Source organism: Dermacentor albipictus, chromosome 2 (genome assembly GCF_038994185.2).
Source record: "Dermacentor albipictus isolate Rhodes 1998 colony chromosome 2, USDA_Dalb.pri_finalv2, whole genome shotgun sequence".
Lineage (NCBI taxonomy): Eukaryota > Metazoa > Arthropoda > Arachnida > Ixodida > Ixodidae > Dermacentor > Dermacentor albipictus.
Window position 1 is genome coordinate 30,516,561 of NC_091822.1, and position 19,050 is coordinate 30,535,610.

At 49.0% G+C, this 19,050-nt stretch overlaps 1 protein-coding gene across 3 annotated transcripts in view; it reads right to left on the minus strand.

The window, feature by feature from the left end:
• Window positions 1-19,050, minus strand: part of LOC135897748 (unconventional myosin-XVIIIa-like) — a 364,913-nt gene that overhangs the window by 236,702 nt on the left and 109,161 nt on the right. For all 3 annotated transcript variants that reach the window (XM_065426465.2, XM_065426463.2, XM_065426464.2), the window contains exon 9: window positions 8,446-8,590. In XM_065426465.2, the coding sequence (XP_065282537.2) occupies window positions 8,446-8,590 (145 nt within the window). The remainder of the gene's footprint in view (window positions 1-8,445; window positions 8,591-19,050) is intronic.

Consider the following 19,050-nt stretch of genomic DNA (forward strand, 5'->3'; position numbering starts at 1 on the left):
AGGTGTCTGGTTAAGCCATAAAGGGCATAGAAATGAAATGCATTCTAACACTAGCTGCCCATACCATAATTTTTGGAAGAACATTGAGTAGCTTATTTATTAGCAGACAAGGACCTCAATAAATTTAAAAATAGACAAGAAGTAAACATTGCATCTTTTTGCAACTTTTCATCAACATAAATTACAGTAAAATACGAGAGAAAACAAACAAAAAAGGACACGAATTCTTGCATGAAGACATGCAACACATTTACCCGTGGACATGGCAGCTTGAGTGTCAAATTAAAGAACTGAAAGTTCCATGTCCCAACTACCTCCAGAGTTTGACATGAAACAGCGCAAGAGGTTATGAGTCCAATGCATCATGATGTGATCGGCAAATTCCGGCTGTATTGTCAGATTGTCACAGGATAGCAATGCGATATCTGAACGTGTACATACTCAGGCACATGGCAGAGGTCGCATGAGTGACTATAAATGGTGGCTGAAGAGAAAGTGTTCCTGGTTTATATGAGCGACACTATATAAGGCGACACTTCGGCAAAACAGAGGCAACGACGGCGAAAAGTCTAACCTCGTAGCGGACATCTTTTCGCGGTCGCAGCAGCGCTGCTGAGCAACTTCTTCGCATTCCAAATGCCACACATCATAGTCAACTGTAGATCCCTGTCCCATGTCAGCGCCGACTTCTTCATGTCACGTTCGATAGCACAAACAATGTCTAATTTTTCTTCTATGCTGAGCACCCGGCGTCTTTTTTATCCGAGCTTCGGCATGATGCAAGTCCTTGCTTGCACGACACCACAACCCCACAATGCTCCCTAGCACGGCGCTGAAATGTTGTCGATCTTGATGTGGCTTCATGCGTAAACGCACAGGGCACTTGGAGGCTGTTGTTCTGATATCTGAGTCTTGTTCTGCCAGGCCACCCGATGGAGACAACACACCGCCGTGTTTGCGCGACGAAAAGTGGAAACGCTGCATCTTAACTGATACGTACGCAGTAAGCTGGTGCGATTTATGCGGATACAAAACACATTATGTTCAATGGCCGCTGAGTCGGGGATTTGACTTTACTACTTTAAAACAAAACTACTGTTTAAGCGGGTACGGTTTACGAGGTTTTACTGTATAAGTAAACATTTTATTTTTTACAGCCTGCTTTCAACACGTCGATTTTTTATTCCAAGTGCAAATTTGGTTTCAGAGCTACAAAGGTATGTTCAGCCGCTTTTTTAAGGCAGTCGAGATATAGTGATGAGCTGTTATAACGATCAGACTTCTTGTTAATCTTGATAGTGTTACAAGTGGACTGCACTGTAACAAAGTAAATCTGAAATATTTCTCGCCAAGATCAGCACACACCACATACAGCAGACTCCCTTTAAGACGAACTAGAAGGGACCATGAAAATTTGTTTGTCTCATAAGAAGTTTGTCTTATCAGAAGAATAATTGGCAACATGACCAGGTATATCTAAATATCTTACTTCAAAATGGCAAATGAAGTCGACTTAAAACGGGGGAAAATGACATGGAAAGCATTTATTCAGCTGAACTTCGTAGAAAACTTTTCAAATGGTACTCTTGCTTGGTTTCATCCAGTCCGTGATGGATGTTTGGCACTTCTGTGCAAATCAGCGAGCAGCCGCAAATGATGTCACCTCATCTAATGAACTTAAAAATCCTGCTGTGCCTTCCTGCTGCGGGAAAAAGTTCATTAGGGAGTTAAAGCAGGCATCTTCCACCTCACAGGTCATTGGTGCAGGCTCCGCGCTAGCGAATCTATGAAGGAGCGCGCTGAGCATGCAGCAAAGCAACACAACCTAGAGGAAAGTCTAGGCAACGTTGAGCGAAGTGGGGAAGGAGAAACAAGGTGAAGCATCACAGAGGAGGAAGGTAGGTGAAGGCACGCTGGGTTGACCTCCTCTGACAGTTGCTACAGGTTCCGTTTGCGACATGGACGGACCAGGTCCGTCTCGTGATAACATCATCCTCGCGCACCGTACGCTGTGTGTAGAGTGAAAGCGTGCAATGGTGAGCCGACGATAGCGGCTCAATATCGTGTGCAGAAAGGAGGAAAGGGGGGAGAAAGCGCACCCTTCTCCATCGTGCGCATGGCACTGGGAAGGAGTGGGAAGAGGGGGGCGTTGTACTTCAGCCGCATGCGGTCATGCGGGCTTTATCTTGAAAGCGATCTGCTTTGGGGGCACAGTCTAGGTGGGCCAACAGCTCGTAGTTTTGCACGTGCTGTGTTCTCACTGCTCAGTTTGCGTTGAAGCCATAGAGGGCACCAAGGTACCTTTGCTTACTGCTCCTGCCGCCATTCCTCACGCCAGCAATTTGACAGCGAGCGTCCGCAATCATTGAGTGTGATGTGTTCATGTTTGCCTGTGCACGCTGACACCATGCTTGTTCATTTAGTTAGTAAGCAAATATTTACAAGGGGGCATTCCACTCAGCTGCATATGGCGCGGCCACACGAGCTCCGCCTGCGATGCGGACAGTCTAGGTGCACCGAGGGCCGATAGCTTGGTATGCGCTACAGCACCTGCGTTCACGAAGTGAAAGGTCACTGACGCTTTTTGTTTCCTCCTCCTGTTTTTGCCTCTGTCCACGGGCGATGTGCGCTGCAGGCCTCCAGTAGGGTGCCTTGATGCATCGCCCACGGGCGTGGCGCACGAGGCACCCTAGACTCCGGGATGTGTAGCGGTGGCGGTCACTTTGAATGTTCGTCTTCACCGAAGAGCACACCTGAGGCGGTTCGTTTTAAGTGGATTTTCTTTTTGCATCGAGTCTATGGAAAACTAAACAAACGTTTCCATGCTGTTCGTTATATGCGAGAGTTCAGCTTAACAGAGTTCGTCTTAATGAGAGTTCACTGGGTAGGTATTTATATATATATATATATATATATATATATATATATATATATATATATATATATATATATATATATATTGTAGCGGGTAATATGCATGTGGCACTGTGCGGACTGCCACCGCTGCGGCGCGAGACACGAGCGCGGGTTGTTGATGCGAAGCACTAGGACTCGTGATCTAGAGCCACCTGCGATCCCTCGAACGAGCTACATAAACCCCATTTCATTTGGTGGAGGTGCGGGGTACCCTCGAAAACTGGAACTCCGAAGCCGGACGCTACCGACTGCTGCGACCATGCCTGACGAAACCACCCAGGAAGATGCACCACAGCCTCCGACGGTCATCGTTTCCGGTGCATTGCGCCAGCGTGATCCTGCCATCTTTAGCGGCACCGATGATTATGACATGGAGGATTGGTTGTCATCTTACGAAAGGGTGAGCCAGCATAACAAGTGGGACGACGTCACAAAGTTGCACAATGTGCTGTTTTACTTAACTGGCGTCGCGAACCTCTGGTTCCGAAACCACGAACACGATTTCACAACGTGGAGCAGATTCAAGACAAGTTTCACAGAAGTGTTCGGGCGCCCCGCTGTGCGCAAGCTTCGCGCAGAACAACGCTTACGGGGGCGCACGCAACATCACAGTGAAACGTTCACAAGTTACATCGAAGATGTCATTGACCTGTGTAAGCGCGTGAATCCGTCAATGGCGGAACAGGACAAGATAAAACACATTATGAAAGGCATTGATGAGGACGCATTTCAAATGTTGCTAGCGAAGGATCCGCGTACCGTGGCTGAAGTTATCAACTTGTGCCAAAGTTTTGACGAGCTACGGAAACAACGCATCTTAGCTCGGCGCCCACCGCCTACGGAAGATTCGTTAGCAGCATTGGTTACTGGCGACAACCACACAACTTTGCTGACGAAAATAAAAGAATTTGTGCGCGAGGAGGTCGCGCGACAGCTCTCGATTTTGCCGACCACGGAGAAGCCTTCTCAATATTTGGCTCCAGCGATCCGACAGGTAATTCAAGAGCAAGTGACCGAAGCTCTTCCACCTCCGTGTCAGCCGGCTCCCGTGGCCGCGCCTCTGACGTATGCTGAAGCCGCTGCACGGGCACTTCGTCTGCCGGGATTCTCTCCTCCGCCTTCAGCGCCTCTCCAGCCGGTGTTCTCTCATCCGCCCTCGCCTCGCCAGCAGGTCGCTCCCTTTTTCAGCGCACAGCAGCAAGGCACAAATCCTTGGCGTACTCCTGACAACCGCCCAATATGCTATGCCTGCGGTACACCGGGACATGTAGCGCGCTTCTGCCGCCGGCGCTTGCCGGCCTTCGTGGGCACCGCGCGACCACCCAGCTCCGGCTTCCGACCATACCGTATGCCTCAGCGACCACCACCGGAAGTCTACGCTGCTGATAACATACCAGCACCGCAGTCACAGCTCTACAATACTCTTCGCTCACCTTCCCCTCGTCGGCGCTCACTCTCACCCATGTGTCGTAGGCCCAGTGCCAGTACTACTGAGGCGGAAAACTGATTTCCGCAGTTCCTGAGGCACGAACTGCATCATCGTCGGAACATCAAAGTCCTCGTTTTTCCCCCGCTAACGTTATTGAAGTGTCTGTTGATGGCATCCAATGTCTTGCCCTCGTCGATACAGGTGCTGCTGTATCTGTGATTAGTGCGAAACTCTGCCGTGAATTACGGAAAGTGACCATGATGCCTTCGGTATTATTGCTTAGAACAGCCAGTGCACAGCAAGTTCAGCCAGTCGCTATGTGCACTGCCAGGGTGTTGATTCGAGACATTTTGTATCCGATTGATTTCTTTGTGCTAACTTGTTGCTCCCACGATGTGATTCTCGGTTGGGATTTTCTGTCGCGCCATCACGCCGTCATTGACTGTGCACGTGCTGAGGTTCAGTTCTCCATTCTGTGCGATATGCCATCTCACGACTTTCAAGTTCATGATGTAACCAGGATCTGTGTAGCTTCAGATACTGACCTTCCCCCTCACAGCGCGGTATTTGTCCCTCTTTCATGCGCATCGCTTGCCGAAGCGACGGTCATGTTTTCACCCGCTGCCGTCTTCATTCGCCGCCAGCCTATATTGTTGCCTTTCGCTCTCCTCACGGTTCACCATGGGGCTGCAGAAATACTGATTTCTAACCCAAATTCATACACTTTGGCTTTGCACTGTGGCGAGACTATTGGTACCATCCAGACTGTGGATGCTGACGTTATTGTGCATTTCCCTGTTCCCAACGACGTGGATACTGCCAACGTAACAGCGCTGGCACCCCATGTGCCATCTAACCGAGTACCACCGGATGTTTTTTGTCGCTCTATTGCCGATGACCTCGAGCCGACACAACGTGAGCGGCTTATTACTCTTTTAAATGATTTTCACGCCTCTTTTGACTGCAACCAAGCATCATTAGGCCGCACAAGTACCGTCTCTCACCACATTGATACGGGACACCACGCACCATTACGCCAGCGTCCGTACCGCGTGTCATCCACCGAGCGTCGTGTCATCGCCGAGCAAGTTGAAGACATGCTTGAACGTGGTGTTATCAAGCCATCCAGCAGCCCTTGGTCATCTCCTGTAGTACTCATTAAGACAAAAGATGGCTCGATTCGTTTCTGTGTGGACTATCGTCGCCTCAACAAGATTACACGAAAGGATGTCTATCCTCTACCACGCATAGATGACGCCCTAGATTGTCTTCATGGTGCCGAATTCTTTTCTTCTTTGGACTTGCGATCGGGCTATTGGCAAGTGCCAGTGGATGAATCCGACCGCTCCAAGACAGCTTTTATTACGCCTGATGGCCTGTATGAGTTTACCGTAATGCCATTCGGCCTCTGCAATGCACCCGCGACATTCGAAAAGATGATGGACAATCTTCTACGAGGACTCAAATGGAAGACGTGCTTGTGTTATTTAGACGACGTGGTAGTTTTCTCCCCTGATTTCACCACTCACCTCTCTCGTCTACGCGAAGTTCTTACTTGCCTTACCACCGCCGGCCTTCAACTTAACTTGAAAAAGTGCCGCTTCGGAGCCCGCCAGCTGACCATACTTGGCCATGTCGTGTCCAAAGACGGCGTCCTTCCCGACCCTGACAAACTTCGTGCTGTCGCAGAATTTCCGCGGCCGACTACAGTGAAAGAGCTCCGCAGTTTCGTCGGTCTTTGCTCTTATTTTCACCGCTTTGTGCGCAATTTTGCCTGCATCGTCGCTCCCCTGACGAAGCTCCTGGCTGGCTCTGGTGCCCTTCGCGACTGGACTCCGGCGTGTGACCAAGCCTTCACCACTTTGCGTCGTCGGCTTACCTCACCGCCTGTTCTACGCCACTACGACCCGAGTGCACCGACTGAAGTTCATACCAACGCCAGCGGCGTTGGTCTTGAGGCCGTCCTTGCACAACGGAAGCCTGGCTTTCCAGAATATGTGGTTGCATATGCGAGTCGTGCTCTCACGGAGGCAGAATCCAATTATTCTGTCACGGAAAAAGAATGTTTAGCTATAGTTTGGGCCTTAAACAAATTTCGTCCTTACTTGTATGGCCGTCCGTTCGACGTTGTGACAGACCACCACGTGCTCTGCTGGCTTGCGTCACTGAAAGACCCATCGGGGCGTCTTGGACGTTGGGCTCTTCGGATCCAAGAATTTGACATTCGCGTCATTTATCGATCCGGGCGCCAACATTCTGATGCAGATGCGCTCTCCCGTGCGCCCCTGCGATCCGACGAAAGGCCACCTTCATCCATAGAGTGCCCGGTTGCTACGCTTGCTGTTACTGACATGCCGTCTGAACAGAGAAAAGATCCGTGGATTGTGTCTCTCATTGACATTCTTAGCAGTTCTTCAACGTCTACATGCCCTCGAGCCCTTCGTCGCCAAGCCACCCACTTCGTGCTACGGGACGCCATCTTGTACCGCCGAAACTATCAGCCCGACGGTCGCAAATGGCTACTAGTCATCCCTCGCCATTTGTGTTCCGACGTATGCACGTATTTCCATGCAGACCCACAACAAGCTCATGCTGGCGTCCTGAAAACCTACGAGCGGCTCCGCCAGCGGTACTACTGGCGCGGCATGTATTCTTATGTCCGCAAATACATTCGGTCATGTGCAGCCTGTCAGCGACGCAAGACATCTCATACGACAGGCCCTCTGCAACCTTTACCGTGTCCTGCACGTCCTTTTGATCGGGTTGGCATCGACCTTTATGGGCCTCTTCCATGCAGTGCTACCGGAAATCGTTGGATAATTGTCGCAGTAGACCACCTGACAAGATATGCTGAAACTGCTGCACTTGCTTCGGCTACTGCTCGCGACGTCGCCGCATTCATCTTATGGCATTTCGTCTTACGGCACGGCGCACCGCGAGAACTGCTCAGTGACCGAGGCCGTGTCTTCTTGTCCGAAGTTATTAATGAGCTACTCGCCGCGTGCCGCACTATTCACCGCACCACTACGGCGTATCACCCACAAACTAACGGTCTAACGGAACGATTCAACCGCACCCTTGGGGACATGCTCACCATGCATGTTGCGTCGGATCATTCCAATTGGGACGATGGCCTCCCTTTTGTGACGTACGCATACAATACCGCCGTTCAGGCTACCACAGGCTTCTCACCATTTTTCCTTCTTTATGGGCGTGAACCATCCACTACCCTCGACACCGTACTACCATATCACCCGGATGCCTCTGAATTCACCCCTTTCCGAAGTTGCTCGCCATGCTGAAGAGTGCCGCCAACTGGCTCGCTCGTTCACGTCGGATACCCAAGGAATCCGCAAAGATCGCCACGACAACGATCAGCCCACACAGTGCTTCGCCGTGGACTCTCACGTCTGGCTTCAGCTGCCCTTCCAAGCTCCAGGCCTTAGCCCAAAGCTTGCCCCGAAATATCAAGGTCCGTACCGGATCGTCGCGTGTACTTCGCCTGTGAGTTATGTGGTCGAACCGGAGACGCCATCTTCGGACAAACGCCGCCGTGGCCGCGAGACTCTTCACGTCAGCCGCCTGAAGCCGTACCACGACCCCCTTATCGTATCATCGCCTTAGGTCGCCAGGATGGCTCCTCTTCGCCCCGGGGGAAGTTGTAGCGGGTAATATGCATGTGGCACTGTAGTTGTAGTGGGTAATATGCATGTGGCACTGTGCGGACTGCCACCGCTGCGGCGCGAGACACGAGCGCGGGTTGTTGATGCGAAGCGCTAGGACTCATGATCTAGAGCTACCTGCGATCCCTCGAACGAGCTACATAAACCCCATTTCATTATATATATATATATATATATATATATATATATATATATATATATATATATATATATATATATATATATATATATATATATATATATATATATATATACTGCAACAAATATCAAATATAATAAAATGTAGTTATCATCGTGTTGGATGTGACTTTGTTATAGTGATGCTGGACTGAATCATAGTGTTCATGCTTGCCATGACAATTACGTTTGTGCCATCACACTGCAAACCTTTCAAAGCCCGACAGAGCCCGGACTCACTGCGCAGCGCTCCGGCATGGCCAAGATGAACGATGGCAGCCAGTACCGTCCACAAGACACGACTCTCGGTGTCCCGTATCCCCAGCGTCTGCAGGGAACCCTGGACCAGCTCCCACATGATGCGCGCCTTCTTCTGGTCGTCGGGCTGAGTGCAGCAACATAGGGCAAGGGAGAAACAAGAAAACGGGCCGATGTTGTGAGGAATCCAAGACATAGAAGCTGTAGTTGAACTGATTAAATGAACACCTTCCAGAGTCCTTCAGACTCTTAATTCAGGAGTGACTCCTAGAAGCAACACACTAAATTCACCCATGGTAATTCCAGCACCCGTAACACATTCTGGATGGTTGCCAGTCCCCTTAAGAGAAAGCTTTAGCTCAAGGCCAACTCCAATATTCCTATTCAAATACATGTAAGGCACAGAAATGCTTCGATGAAACGGCCACCACGCAAGTTTACATAAACTTTGTAGCATTTGATAGAGAATGTCAGATTCTAGCGCCCGTTGGAAGCAGAATTCTGACTTAAGGGCTAACATTTCTTTTTATATTGTTATGTGTAGCTGATGTACAAGTCTATTTACAATATATTTACACGTAGACCAACGGTGTCAAAGATGGCGATGCTATATCAAGCAGGGCCACGTCGTCTTTTTTCTCCTCAGTGCAGCCACACTGTGGCAGCTGTTCCGTAGCATCACCCCCGGCTGTAGAAGCATCATCCCGGTGCTTAATCTACACATCCGCGGTGAAAGGTGTGTGGTATGGCTTTAGTCTCGCCACGTGAACAATGTCACTTGCAGCCGACGATGACGCTGAGAGGTTGGCGGGGATAACTTCATATGTGACATCGGTCACTTGTCGCACCACACGGTATAGGCCAGTGTAGCGCGACAGCAGCTTTTCGGAAAGGCCCACACGTCGAATCGGTGACCAGAGAAGCACCAGAGAACCCGGAGTAAAGTGTACGTTGTGATGGTGGCAATCATAGAGGCGTCTCTGATGCTCCTGCGAGGCCTCGAGACGGGTGCGGGCGAGCTGGCGCGCATGGTCGGCGTGTGCTATTGCGTCGCAGGCGTAATCAGTGGCTGAACGTGTGGCCGAGGGCAACAAAGTGTCTAAGGGCAACGTGGGATCTCGGCCATATAGGAGATAGAATGGTGAATAGCCGGCGGTGTCATGACGCGATGAATTATACGTGAACGTCACATATGGTAAGTGAAGATCCCAGTCGTGGTGGTCGGTCGCAACGTACTTGGATAGCATGTCGGTGATGGTCCGGTTGAGGCGCTCCGTGAGGCCATAGGTCTGTGGGTGGTAGGACATGCTGAACTTGTGCTTAGTCAAGCAGGAGCAGAGGATGTCCTCGACAACTGCCGACAGAAAGGTGTGGCCACGGTCAGTGAGTAATTGGTGCGCAGCACCGTGCACTAAAATGATGTCATAGAGCAGAAAGTCAGCAACGTCAGTAGCACAACTTGTCGGGAGGGCTCTGGTGATTGCGTACTGCGTAGCATAATCGGTAGTGACGGCGACCCGTTGATTTCGGGCACCCGAGAGAGGAAACAGTCCAAGAAGGTCTAGACCAACACGGAAAAAGGGTTCCGGTGGGATGTCGATCGGCTGGAGACATCCAGCTGGAAGTGTGGAGGGCTTCTTCCGGCGCTGACAGGGCTCACAAGCGGCAACGTAGCGCCGCACGGAGCGGACGAGACCCGGCCAAAAGAATCAACAGCGTACACGGTCGTATGTGCGCAAGACGCCGAAGTGTTCAGCCACGGGAGCGTCGTGAAGTTGTTGGATGCAGGTGTGATGGAATTACGAGCAGAAGGTCAAGGCCATATGGATCGAGTATGCGGCGGTATAGTGTCCCCTCCTTAAGGAGAAACATCCGGAGAGAGGCGTCGCCAGGCGTTGACTCCAGATGGTCGATGAGGGCTCGTAATGAAGGATCGGGCCGTTACTCGTTGCCGATTTAAAGCAACTGGGACACAGAGAAAACGCAAGCGATGGTGTCCGCATCAGCCAGGTCATCGACAGGGTATCCGGACAAACAATCGCCATCCTGCTGCAGGTGTCCCGTCTTATATACCAGGGAGAAGGTATATTCTTGCAGGCGTAACGCCCAGTGGGCGAGTCGTCCCGCGGGGTCCTTGAGCGAGGATAGCCAGCAGAGCACGTGGTGATCAGTGATGACACAGAAGGGGCGTCCATACAAGTATGGACGAAACTTGGCAACAGCCCACACAAGAGCGAGGCACTCGCGCTCTGTGATTGAATAATTGCGCTCGGTGGGTGATAGAAGTCAGCTGGCATAGGCTATAGTGCGATCATGCCCATGCTGGCGTTGAGCTAACAATGCTCCTATGCTGTGACCACAGGCATCAGTTCGAACTTGCGTTGAGGCAGACGGGTCAAAATAGGCCAGAATTGGAGGCGTGGTAAGGAGAGTAGTGAGCTGCGAAAAAGATGCGGCATGGTTAGGTCCCCAAGAAAATAGGGCGTCTTTCTTCAAGAGGTCGGTAAGGGGACGTGCGACGGTCGCAAAATCCTTCACAAAGTGATAGAAATAAGAGCACAGCCCTACGAAACTACGAATGTCCTTGGTAGACTTCGGAACAGGAAAGTTCATAACGGCGCGAATTTTGTCCGGATCAGGTCGCACGCCTCTGGCGTCCACGAGGTGTCCAAGGACGTTGATTTGGCGGCGAGCGAAGTGACATTTTGACGAGTTCAACTGGAGACCGGCGCGGCGGAACACGTCAAGAATCGCTGAAAGACAGTCTAGATGCGTGTCAAATGTGGGCGAATAAACGATGACGTCGTCCAGATAGCACAAACAGGTGGACCACTTGATCCCCTGAAGCAAAGAGTCCATCATTCGTTCGAAGGTGGCGGGCACGTTACAGAGACCGAAAGGCATCACCTCGAACTGATAAAGGTCATCAGGGGTAATAAATGCAGTCTTCTCCCGGTCCATGTCGTCGACGGATATCTGCCAGTAGCCGGACCATAAGTCAATAGAAGAAAAATAGGGGGCACCGTACAGGCAGTCTAGAGCGTCATCAATACGTGGCAGAGGGTACATGTCCTTTTTTGTGATTTTGTTCAGGTGGCGATAATCTACACAAAAACACCACGTGCCATCCTTCTTTTTGTCAAGTACGACGGGAGAAGCCCAGGGACTACACGAAGGCTCGATAATGTTCTTTGCAAGCATCTTTTTGACTTCCTGTTGGATAACAGCTTGTTCGGACACAGAAACACGATATGGACGTCGGTGAATAGGGTTCGCATCACCAGTGTTTATGCGATGGGTCACGACAGACGTTTGATCTAAGGGTCGATTGTCAAAGTCAAAAATGTCGCGATAGCCTTAAAGAACGCGGCAAAGAGCTTCAGCTTGAACAGGTTTAAGGTCAGAGGAAACCACCTTCTCAATGTCGACGTCAGTACCGTGCGATGACGTCACGGTATGGGCTGAGCTGTGATGATCTTCCACTGTGAATGGTTTGATCTCACCATCCTGCAAAGCGCTAATTATAGCCAATGAAATCCCCTGAGGCTGAACATGTGCGGTTAGCGCGAAATTGACAAGGGGAAGGCAGGTGCGGTTACCAGTAATTGTCAGCACAGTGTGTGGCACGGTAACACCATGTGTAAGTATAACTGCTGGAATTGGTGCAACCACGTAATTACCGTCAGGTACAGCTGGTGAGGACAAGTCGACGTGTGTCACAGATTGAGGTGGTAGGCGAATAAAATCCATGCAGCTCAAACGGCTTGGAGGAGGGTCCACATGGTCGGCAAGAAGAGGCAAGTCAAGGCAAAGTGAGTCGGCCGAACAGTCAATGAGGGCCGAATGATTGGCAAGGAAATCAAGACCGAGAATGAGTTCGTGAGGGCAATGCTCGATGACGGCGAAGAGAACGACGGTTTGTGTCTCAGCAATGATGAGTCGGGTAGAGCACATGCCAACAAAAGCGACAGTCCCTCCGTCGGCGACTTGTACAAATCGGTTCGGGGCGGGCGTTAGAACTTTCTTGAGCCGACGGCGAAGAGCAACACTCATGATGGACACATGCGCCCCGATGTCAATTAACGCGCACACAGGAACATTGTCGACGAGAACGTCCAAAAGATTCTTGTTCGTGGGTAAGGTGAAGCGATGATTTCATGCCAATGTCGTCTTGGCAGCTTCACCTCCAGAAGCCGCACTGTCGTTTTCCGGTCGAGGGTGCGGTGAGTAGGTCGGAGAAGGAGCATGGCGTGACGGGGCGAACGAGATTGACGGTGGGAGGGAGAAGGCGAGCGGGAGTAGCGGGGTCGTGTCAAAGGTGTCGCAGGGTCAGATGATGGAGCTGGCATAGAAGGGGCGAAGGAAAAGGACGCGCTATAGGGGCGAGGATGGTAATCAGGAGAACAGCGCACCGGAGAAGTCCAGCGGCTGCGGAAGTGGTGAGCGACATGTCCTATGCGTCGGCAGTTAAAACAGATCGGCTTGTCATCCAAGGTTTGCCATTTGGAGGGGTTACGCTGTCCATAAGAGGAGTAAGAAGGGCGCGGTGGGGACGAGCGTGGAGAAAGAGGTTCCGAGCTTAAGGAACGAATGGATTGCAGGCCGACATTGGACAACTCTTGATGGTCGACGGTTCAGTGAGATTGTCACCAGAGAATGATCAGGTGACGGGAATGAAGGGGCCGCCGGTTGTGCCGCTTCGACCTCACGACAAATGATGCGGGTCAAGTTGTCACATCGTGACGGCTGGTGGAAGAGGTCGTCACAGGATGACGTAGCAGCTGTGTTGGGAAGCCGCATGATGTGCTGGGATACCCGGCGGCGTTTACCATGCTCAAGACGAAGGCACTCCTTGAGGATTGTATCGATGCTGGTGACGTTTGTAAACACCAGTAAATTGAAGGCGTCGTCAGCAGTGCCTTTGAGGACATGATAAACCTTATCGTCCTCAGACATGGTCGGGTCAGCCTTGGCACAAAGGGCCAAGACGTCGAGAATGTAGGACACGTAGGACTCGGTCGACGTCTCTACACGTGTGGCAAGGGCTTTCTTGGCATTGACTTGACGACCAAAGGGATTGCCAAAAAAGTCACGGAGCTTCTCTCTGAAGAGATCCCAGCTCGAGATCTCCTCTTCTTGAGTCTGGAACCATGCAAGTGGAGCTCCGTTGAGGTAGAAAAGAATGTTCACAAGCATAATAGTCGGATCCCACCTGTGACTGGTGCTGACACGTTCGTATAAGCGGAGCCAGTCGTCAACATCAGGACTGCCGACTCCGTTGAAAACACCAGGATTCCGAGGTGGGGAAACGGCGACGTAGGTCGGGGCTGCAGGCTAGGAGACGCTTGTGCAGATGAAGTGCCGCCAGCAGGAGCCGAAGTTGTACTGTCGCCGTTGCGACCGCTGCGAAGCTCCATTATGGGTACGGGGAACGTCCACCTCCACCAAATTTATGTTACGTGTAGCTGATGTACAAGTCTATTTACAATATATTTACACGTAGACCAATGGTGGCAAAGATGGCAACGCTATATCAAGCGAGGCCACGTCATCCTCTTTCTCCTCAGTGCAGCCACACTGTGGCGGTTGTTCCGTAGCAATATTGGCAAAAATCTGGAACTTCTAGAGAAATAGAAGTATAATGTTTGCAAATTCGTAACTCTGCACCAGAAAAAAAATATTGCAGTTCTAGATTAAATCAGATTATGGAGTTTTACATGCCAAAACTAGCATATGATTTTGAGGCACACCATAGCAGGGGTCTCCGGAAATTTGGACACCTGGGTTTCTTTAACATGCACTTAAATCTATGTACATGGGCGTTTTTGCATTTCGCCCCCATCGAAACGCGATTGCTATGGCCGGGATTCGATCCCGTGACCTCGTGCTTAGCAGCCCAACAATACAGCCGCTAAGCAACCATGGCGAGTAATTGAAGTTCTGAAAACTGAATCCATTAGGGCATCTAAAGTAGACAAATTGGTTATGTGAATTTACACCTTACATTAATTTGTTACAATGCCTACAAGGGTTTTGCGAAAGTCGTATTCGCAAATTAGTGCTATATTTCAGAGGGGTGTATATTAAATCAATTTTGTCCACTTTAGATGAACAAGAATTTGGTACATTTGACACAATTCGTGATGTTTTATATCGCAGAGTTAGAGTTACAAACTCGTGTCCCATATTTTTATGTCTCGTTGTTTCTAACAATTTTTAATAGAACACTTGACAGCATAAAGAAGAAATCTGCTTCCTACAGTCACTAGATTTCAACTTTTTCTTTTAAACCACATCAAATTTGCTACAGTGGTTGCCAAGAAAAGTTATTTCTCCCTTAACAAGTATTTATATAGGAGCCTTTGAGCTAAAGATTCCTTTTAAGGACAACTGCACAAAATCTTGCACACTGTTTCTAAAAAGATTTGCTCGTTACAGCGCAGATGTGGAGAATACCTGGCACAAGATTTCACTCAGACAGCTCACAAACAACTCTAGTTTTGCCAACACATTACAAAACGTAAATAAATAAAATAAGTAAGCACTGCCAATGCTACTTGCAGTGTGTCAAGCACAACCCACAGACTGTGTCTATGGCCTCTGCTTGTTGCATTGCATTTGGATTGCATGCTATCACAGAGCGCCCACAATGAATTTTTCATTTCAATAATACAGTTGAATCCTGCAATAACAAAACTGGCAGCAAAACAAAAGCATCTGCTTTCGTGAGAATGTTGTTTTTGCTAAAGAGAACGCAGTTCACTTTTAAAATTCTGTTATACTACAATGGTGAGCATTGTTCGAGACTATTCAGAACCACACTGTCTACAGCATAAGATGTGCTGCATGCAAAGGTCAGTGATGGCATGGCAGCACTGGCATGGAGCAGTACTTCATATCACTTTTGGGGATACACTCCCTTTCGTGAGATTTCATGTTGCTAGGCACAGCTGACTGGCATCTATGGGCGACAGACAGCGTTCCTGCAGTGCTGAGCACGTTGTTGACCATGTGTGTGGAATGCTGTCACCTGCGGACGCTGAAGCATCTGATGCCAAGTTACATGAAACTTCACAAAAGTGACAGTATTCCCGTTAGTGGTCGGCTGTGAATACGGGTGCCTCCAGGCAAAACTACATCTAGCGACCCCAAACGCTTATGTAATGCCAGCTGGGTGGTACCAAAACCAGTGTGCTTGAATCTGGGGTCGTATTCTAGGTCGATCACTTTCGGCAAAACAATACTGGCCCCAGTTCTCAATCGCAATCGGAAGCACGGCAGCCCATGCAGTAGCCATCATCTCAAGTTCCACTGACAAGTCCACATCCGGCGGGACTTCTTTGTTTTCTCTGCATACCACATCATTGCTGGGTTTTTAATGGCGCAAGGGCATCTTTGGCCAAAGAGCACCAAGTATATGGATATAGTCAATGATTTATAGTATAAATACAAGAATCTGACCAAAATGGTAGGCATGTTGAAGTGTGCTAGATAAAGGGGCAGGTATTTCCTAGTTAAAAAGATATAAAAGGCCCAGCTAAACAATGCTGTTAATTTTATAGTACCAGATATTTCATCTGTACGTGGGTTAGAGATTTCGGTGACTATGAGCGATCACTTGTTATATGTTATATGCTATGCATGCGTTATACAGATTATTTGTAGTTTGCAGTAATTATAAGCAATAAATTTTGCCTAGAAACCATCAGCTAAGCACTTTTATCTTGCGAAAAGGTGCGAGACCTAGAAGCATTCAACTCCTTCAGGCTCTTCACATTTGTGATGGACCATGGCGGTTTGTGTTGTAGTATACATTGCTTAAAAAATTGACATTGGCAAGGTATTTAAAAACTCTGCTGACACTAAACATAGGGTCATGCGATAAAAATAACGCAAGGTGAGATAATCTATAATGTGTGTAAAGTTCTTGAAAGTGCTGTAATCTTGCATGGTGAAGTCTTGGACATTCAATTAAGATGTGCCGGACTGTGAGTTGTTCTCCACATTTTATGCATATGGGTGGTTGTGTGCCTCTTATTAGTTAAATGTGTGTTGAGTAGGTGTGTCCTATACGTAGCCTGCAGTGTGGTTTCTGTTAGTCTTGTGACTTTTTGCTGGAAAAATTTGCCTAGTTGGGGCTTTATTGCATGTAATTTATTTTCAGTTTCTTTACCCCAGTGATGCTGCCAGTGCTGGCGCAGCCAGTTAGGACGGAAGGTTTAATATCTCGACTAGGGACCTTAGTAACTTCAATGTCACCACGTAGACCAGCTTCTCTAGCACTCTTATCTGCCACCTTGTTTCCTGTTATGTCGCAATGCCCCGGTACCCAGCATACCACGAGGGAAAGTTCTTCATTGTAAGCATCATAAATGGATATCAGCACAAATGGATCCCCCAGCTTTCCACCGGCTAATGCAGTTACGACACTTACAGCATCTGTGTAGATAATAGCTTTTTGTGCTATGTTGTCGTATATGATCCCCAGCCAGTTGTATACCATATGCTTCAGCAGTGAATATGGCGCATTTTCTACTGAGGGTAACTTCAACGCACACAGGGCTGCAGAGCATGATGATAGTAATGATTAAGAAATAGGAAAGGCACTTCATTCTGCAACCCGTTAGGTAGCACAGTGCCGCGCCTCGTAGGATATGCATGCATTACACATGATACGCAATTCACCATCCCATGAAAGCACAGTTCGATGGCGATGCGGCCGTGCCATTTGAAATAGACAAGGCAAAAACAAGATGGCACCAACGACATGTTTTCGGTGCCTTAACTCATTTCTGGCATTTTGCTGTTTTTGTAAACTAAATTGGCGGCAGCTACACAAGCATGCTAAGGTGGTATTTCACATGATTTGAGCAAGCAGAAAATGCATTTGAGCCCTTTATGGACCTCTCTTAGCATTACACAGGCAGATAATGCAGTTAATGGCCGATTTTCCAGAAGCCCGATTTTTCGGACATGCCTGATAAATCGAAGGCCTTCGTACCGGCACGTACCCACTGAGCCAATTTTAAGTTTCGGGTGCTGAAACTCTTTGCCGTCCAATTTTCAGACTTTTTGTCTTGACTGCAGGTTCAAAATGGCATTAATTGAAGCTACCACCACGACCATTTTGATTATTTTGCAGCATCAAACCAGGGTTCTTGCATGCTGATCCGCTGACAGCCGTAGTAGTCATGTTTTTTGTGCTGTTGTTAAGCCTAGCTGCTTTGATGTTCGCTATCATGCTTCCTGCTGTTCAGTGCCATGTTGTTCATTCCAAGCCAACAATGGCTCCAACTCCATCTTCGTGATTCTCGCCGATGGCGTCGATGAGCAAAAATCCCGGCAAGGGTATAAAGCACTGCATAATGCCGATGCCTAAAAGTCAGCTTCGTGCAATACAGCAAGGTTATGCGGTGAAGCATATTGAGAAAACTAAGGGGCAATAGTCAAGAGACATAAAATCTGTCTCTTAATTATACACGCGCATGCACCTGCTATCGCCTGTCACAGTACTAGCATCGAGACGCATAATTGCACTCGCAGGTTTTAAAAGATATTTCGGACGTGACTGCGGCGATCCGAGCCCTTGGGGGCAGTAAAGGGCATGCATTCATTCTTTCAGGCTGCCCGATTTTTCAGACGTATTCGGGGTCCCTAAGGAGTAAAAAAGAATGTTCACTGTACAGGAAGTAACATTCCAGCCAATTGCATTATTGCGGAATTGCAGTTTAGTGATGTGACAATGTTTACATATATGAAATGCATTAAATTCTATGGACGTTCACCAGTGTAAGGGTTCGGGTCGAGCATGCCAAAAGGGGTAGCTGGCCCATACCGTCATCCGACTCAGCCACGCTAAGGACGTTGTTGACAGGAGAAACATGTTCTCATCGAGCACGAGGGGTACTGGGTTTATTTAAAATATCTACAGCAGGAGTGGAGAATGTTACGTCTCATCAGTCTAGCCTGACTGAAGCATCCTGAGGAGCCAAAAAAGTTAGTCTAAACCCCTTCTGTCCTCCATAGATCTCTAGGCCAGAAAAAGCTGCTGCCCCGCCTTCGTCCAATTGGAGCGACTAAAGTCATCAAAGGACCTGTGTTGAGGGTGACGGTTCCCACAATCACTTCTGCATCTTTGTTCACTGAACTCACAGAAAAGAAGGGAGCTTCATCACGCTTAACTCAAGCTGGTGCGTCTTGGTTCCTGGGATGACTCAGCAGTTAGCTAAAGTGCTTGTCAAACGGCGGTAGTAGTCACCGGAGTCCATGAGGAAACGCCGAGAACACCCTTTTCCAGGAGTTTCTTGTTCCCGTTGTTCTTGATGGCGACAGTGAACCAACAAACAATACTCGGTCCGCCAAACATGTCTCGCCTTGCTGCTTGGCGCCAGTTGTCTGTCCGAGGGGGATGCATTGTTAGCTTCACGAAGCAATTCGCCACAGTGGGGCAGGAGTGGCAGGTTACTACCCCAACTGGCCGATCGTAACACCAGGAATAAGAAGTGTTTTCGTTGTGGCAAGAATTTATTTGTCTAAGGTATTTGTTATTGCGGGATTCAAGTATAATAAATGGAAAGCAGGCACTGT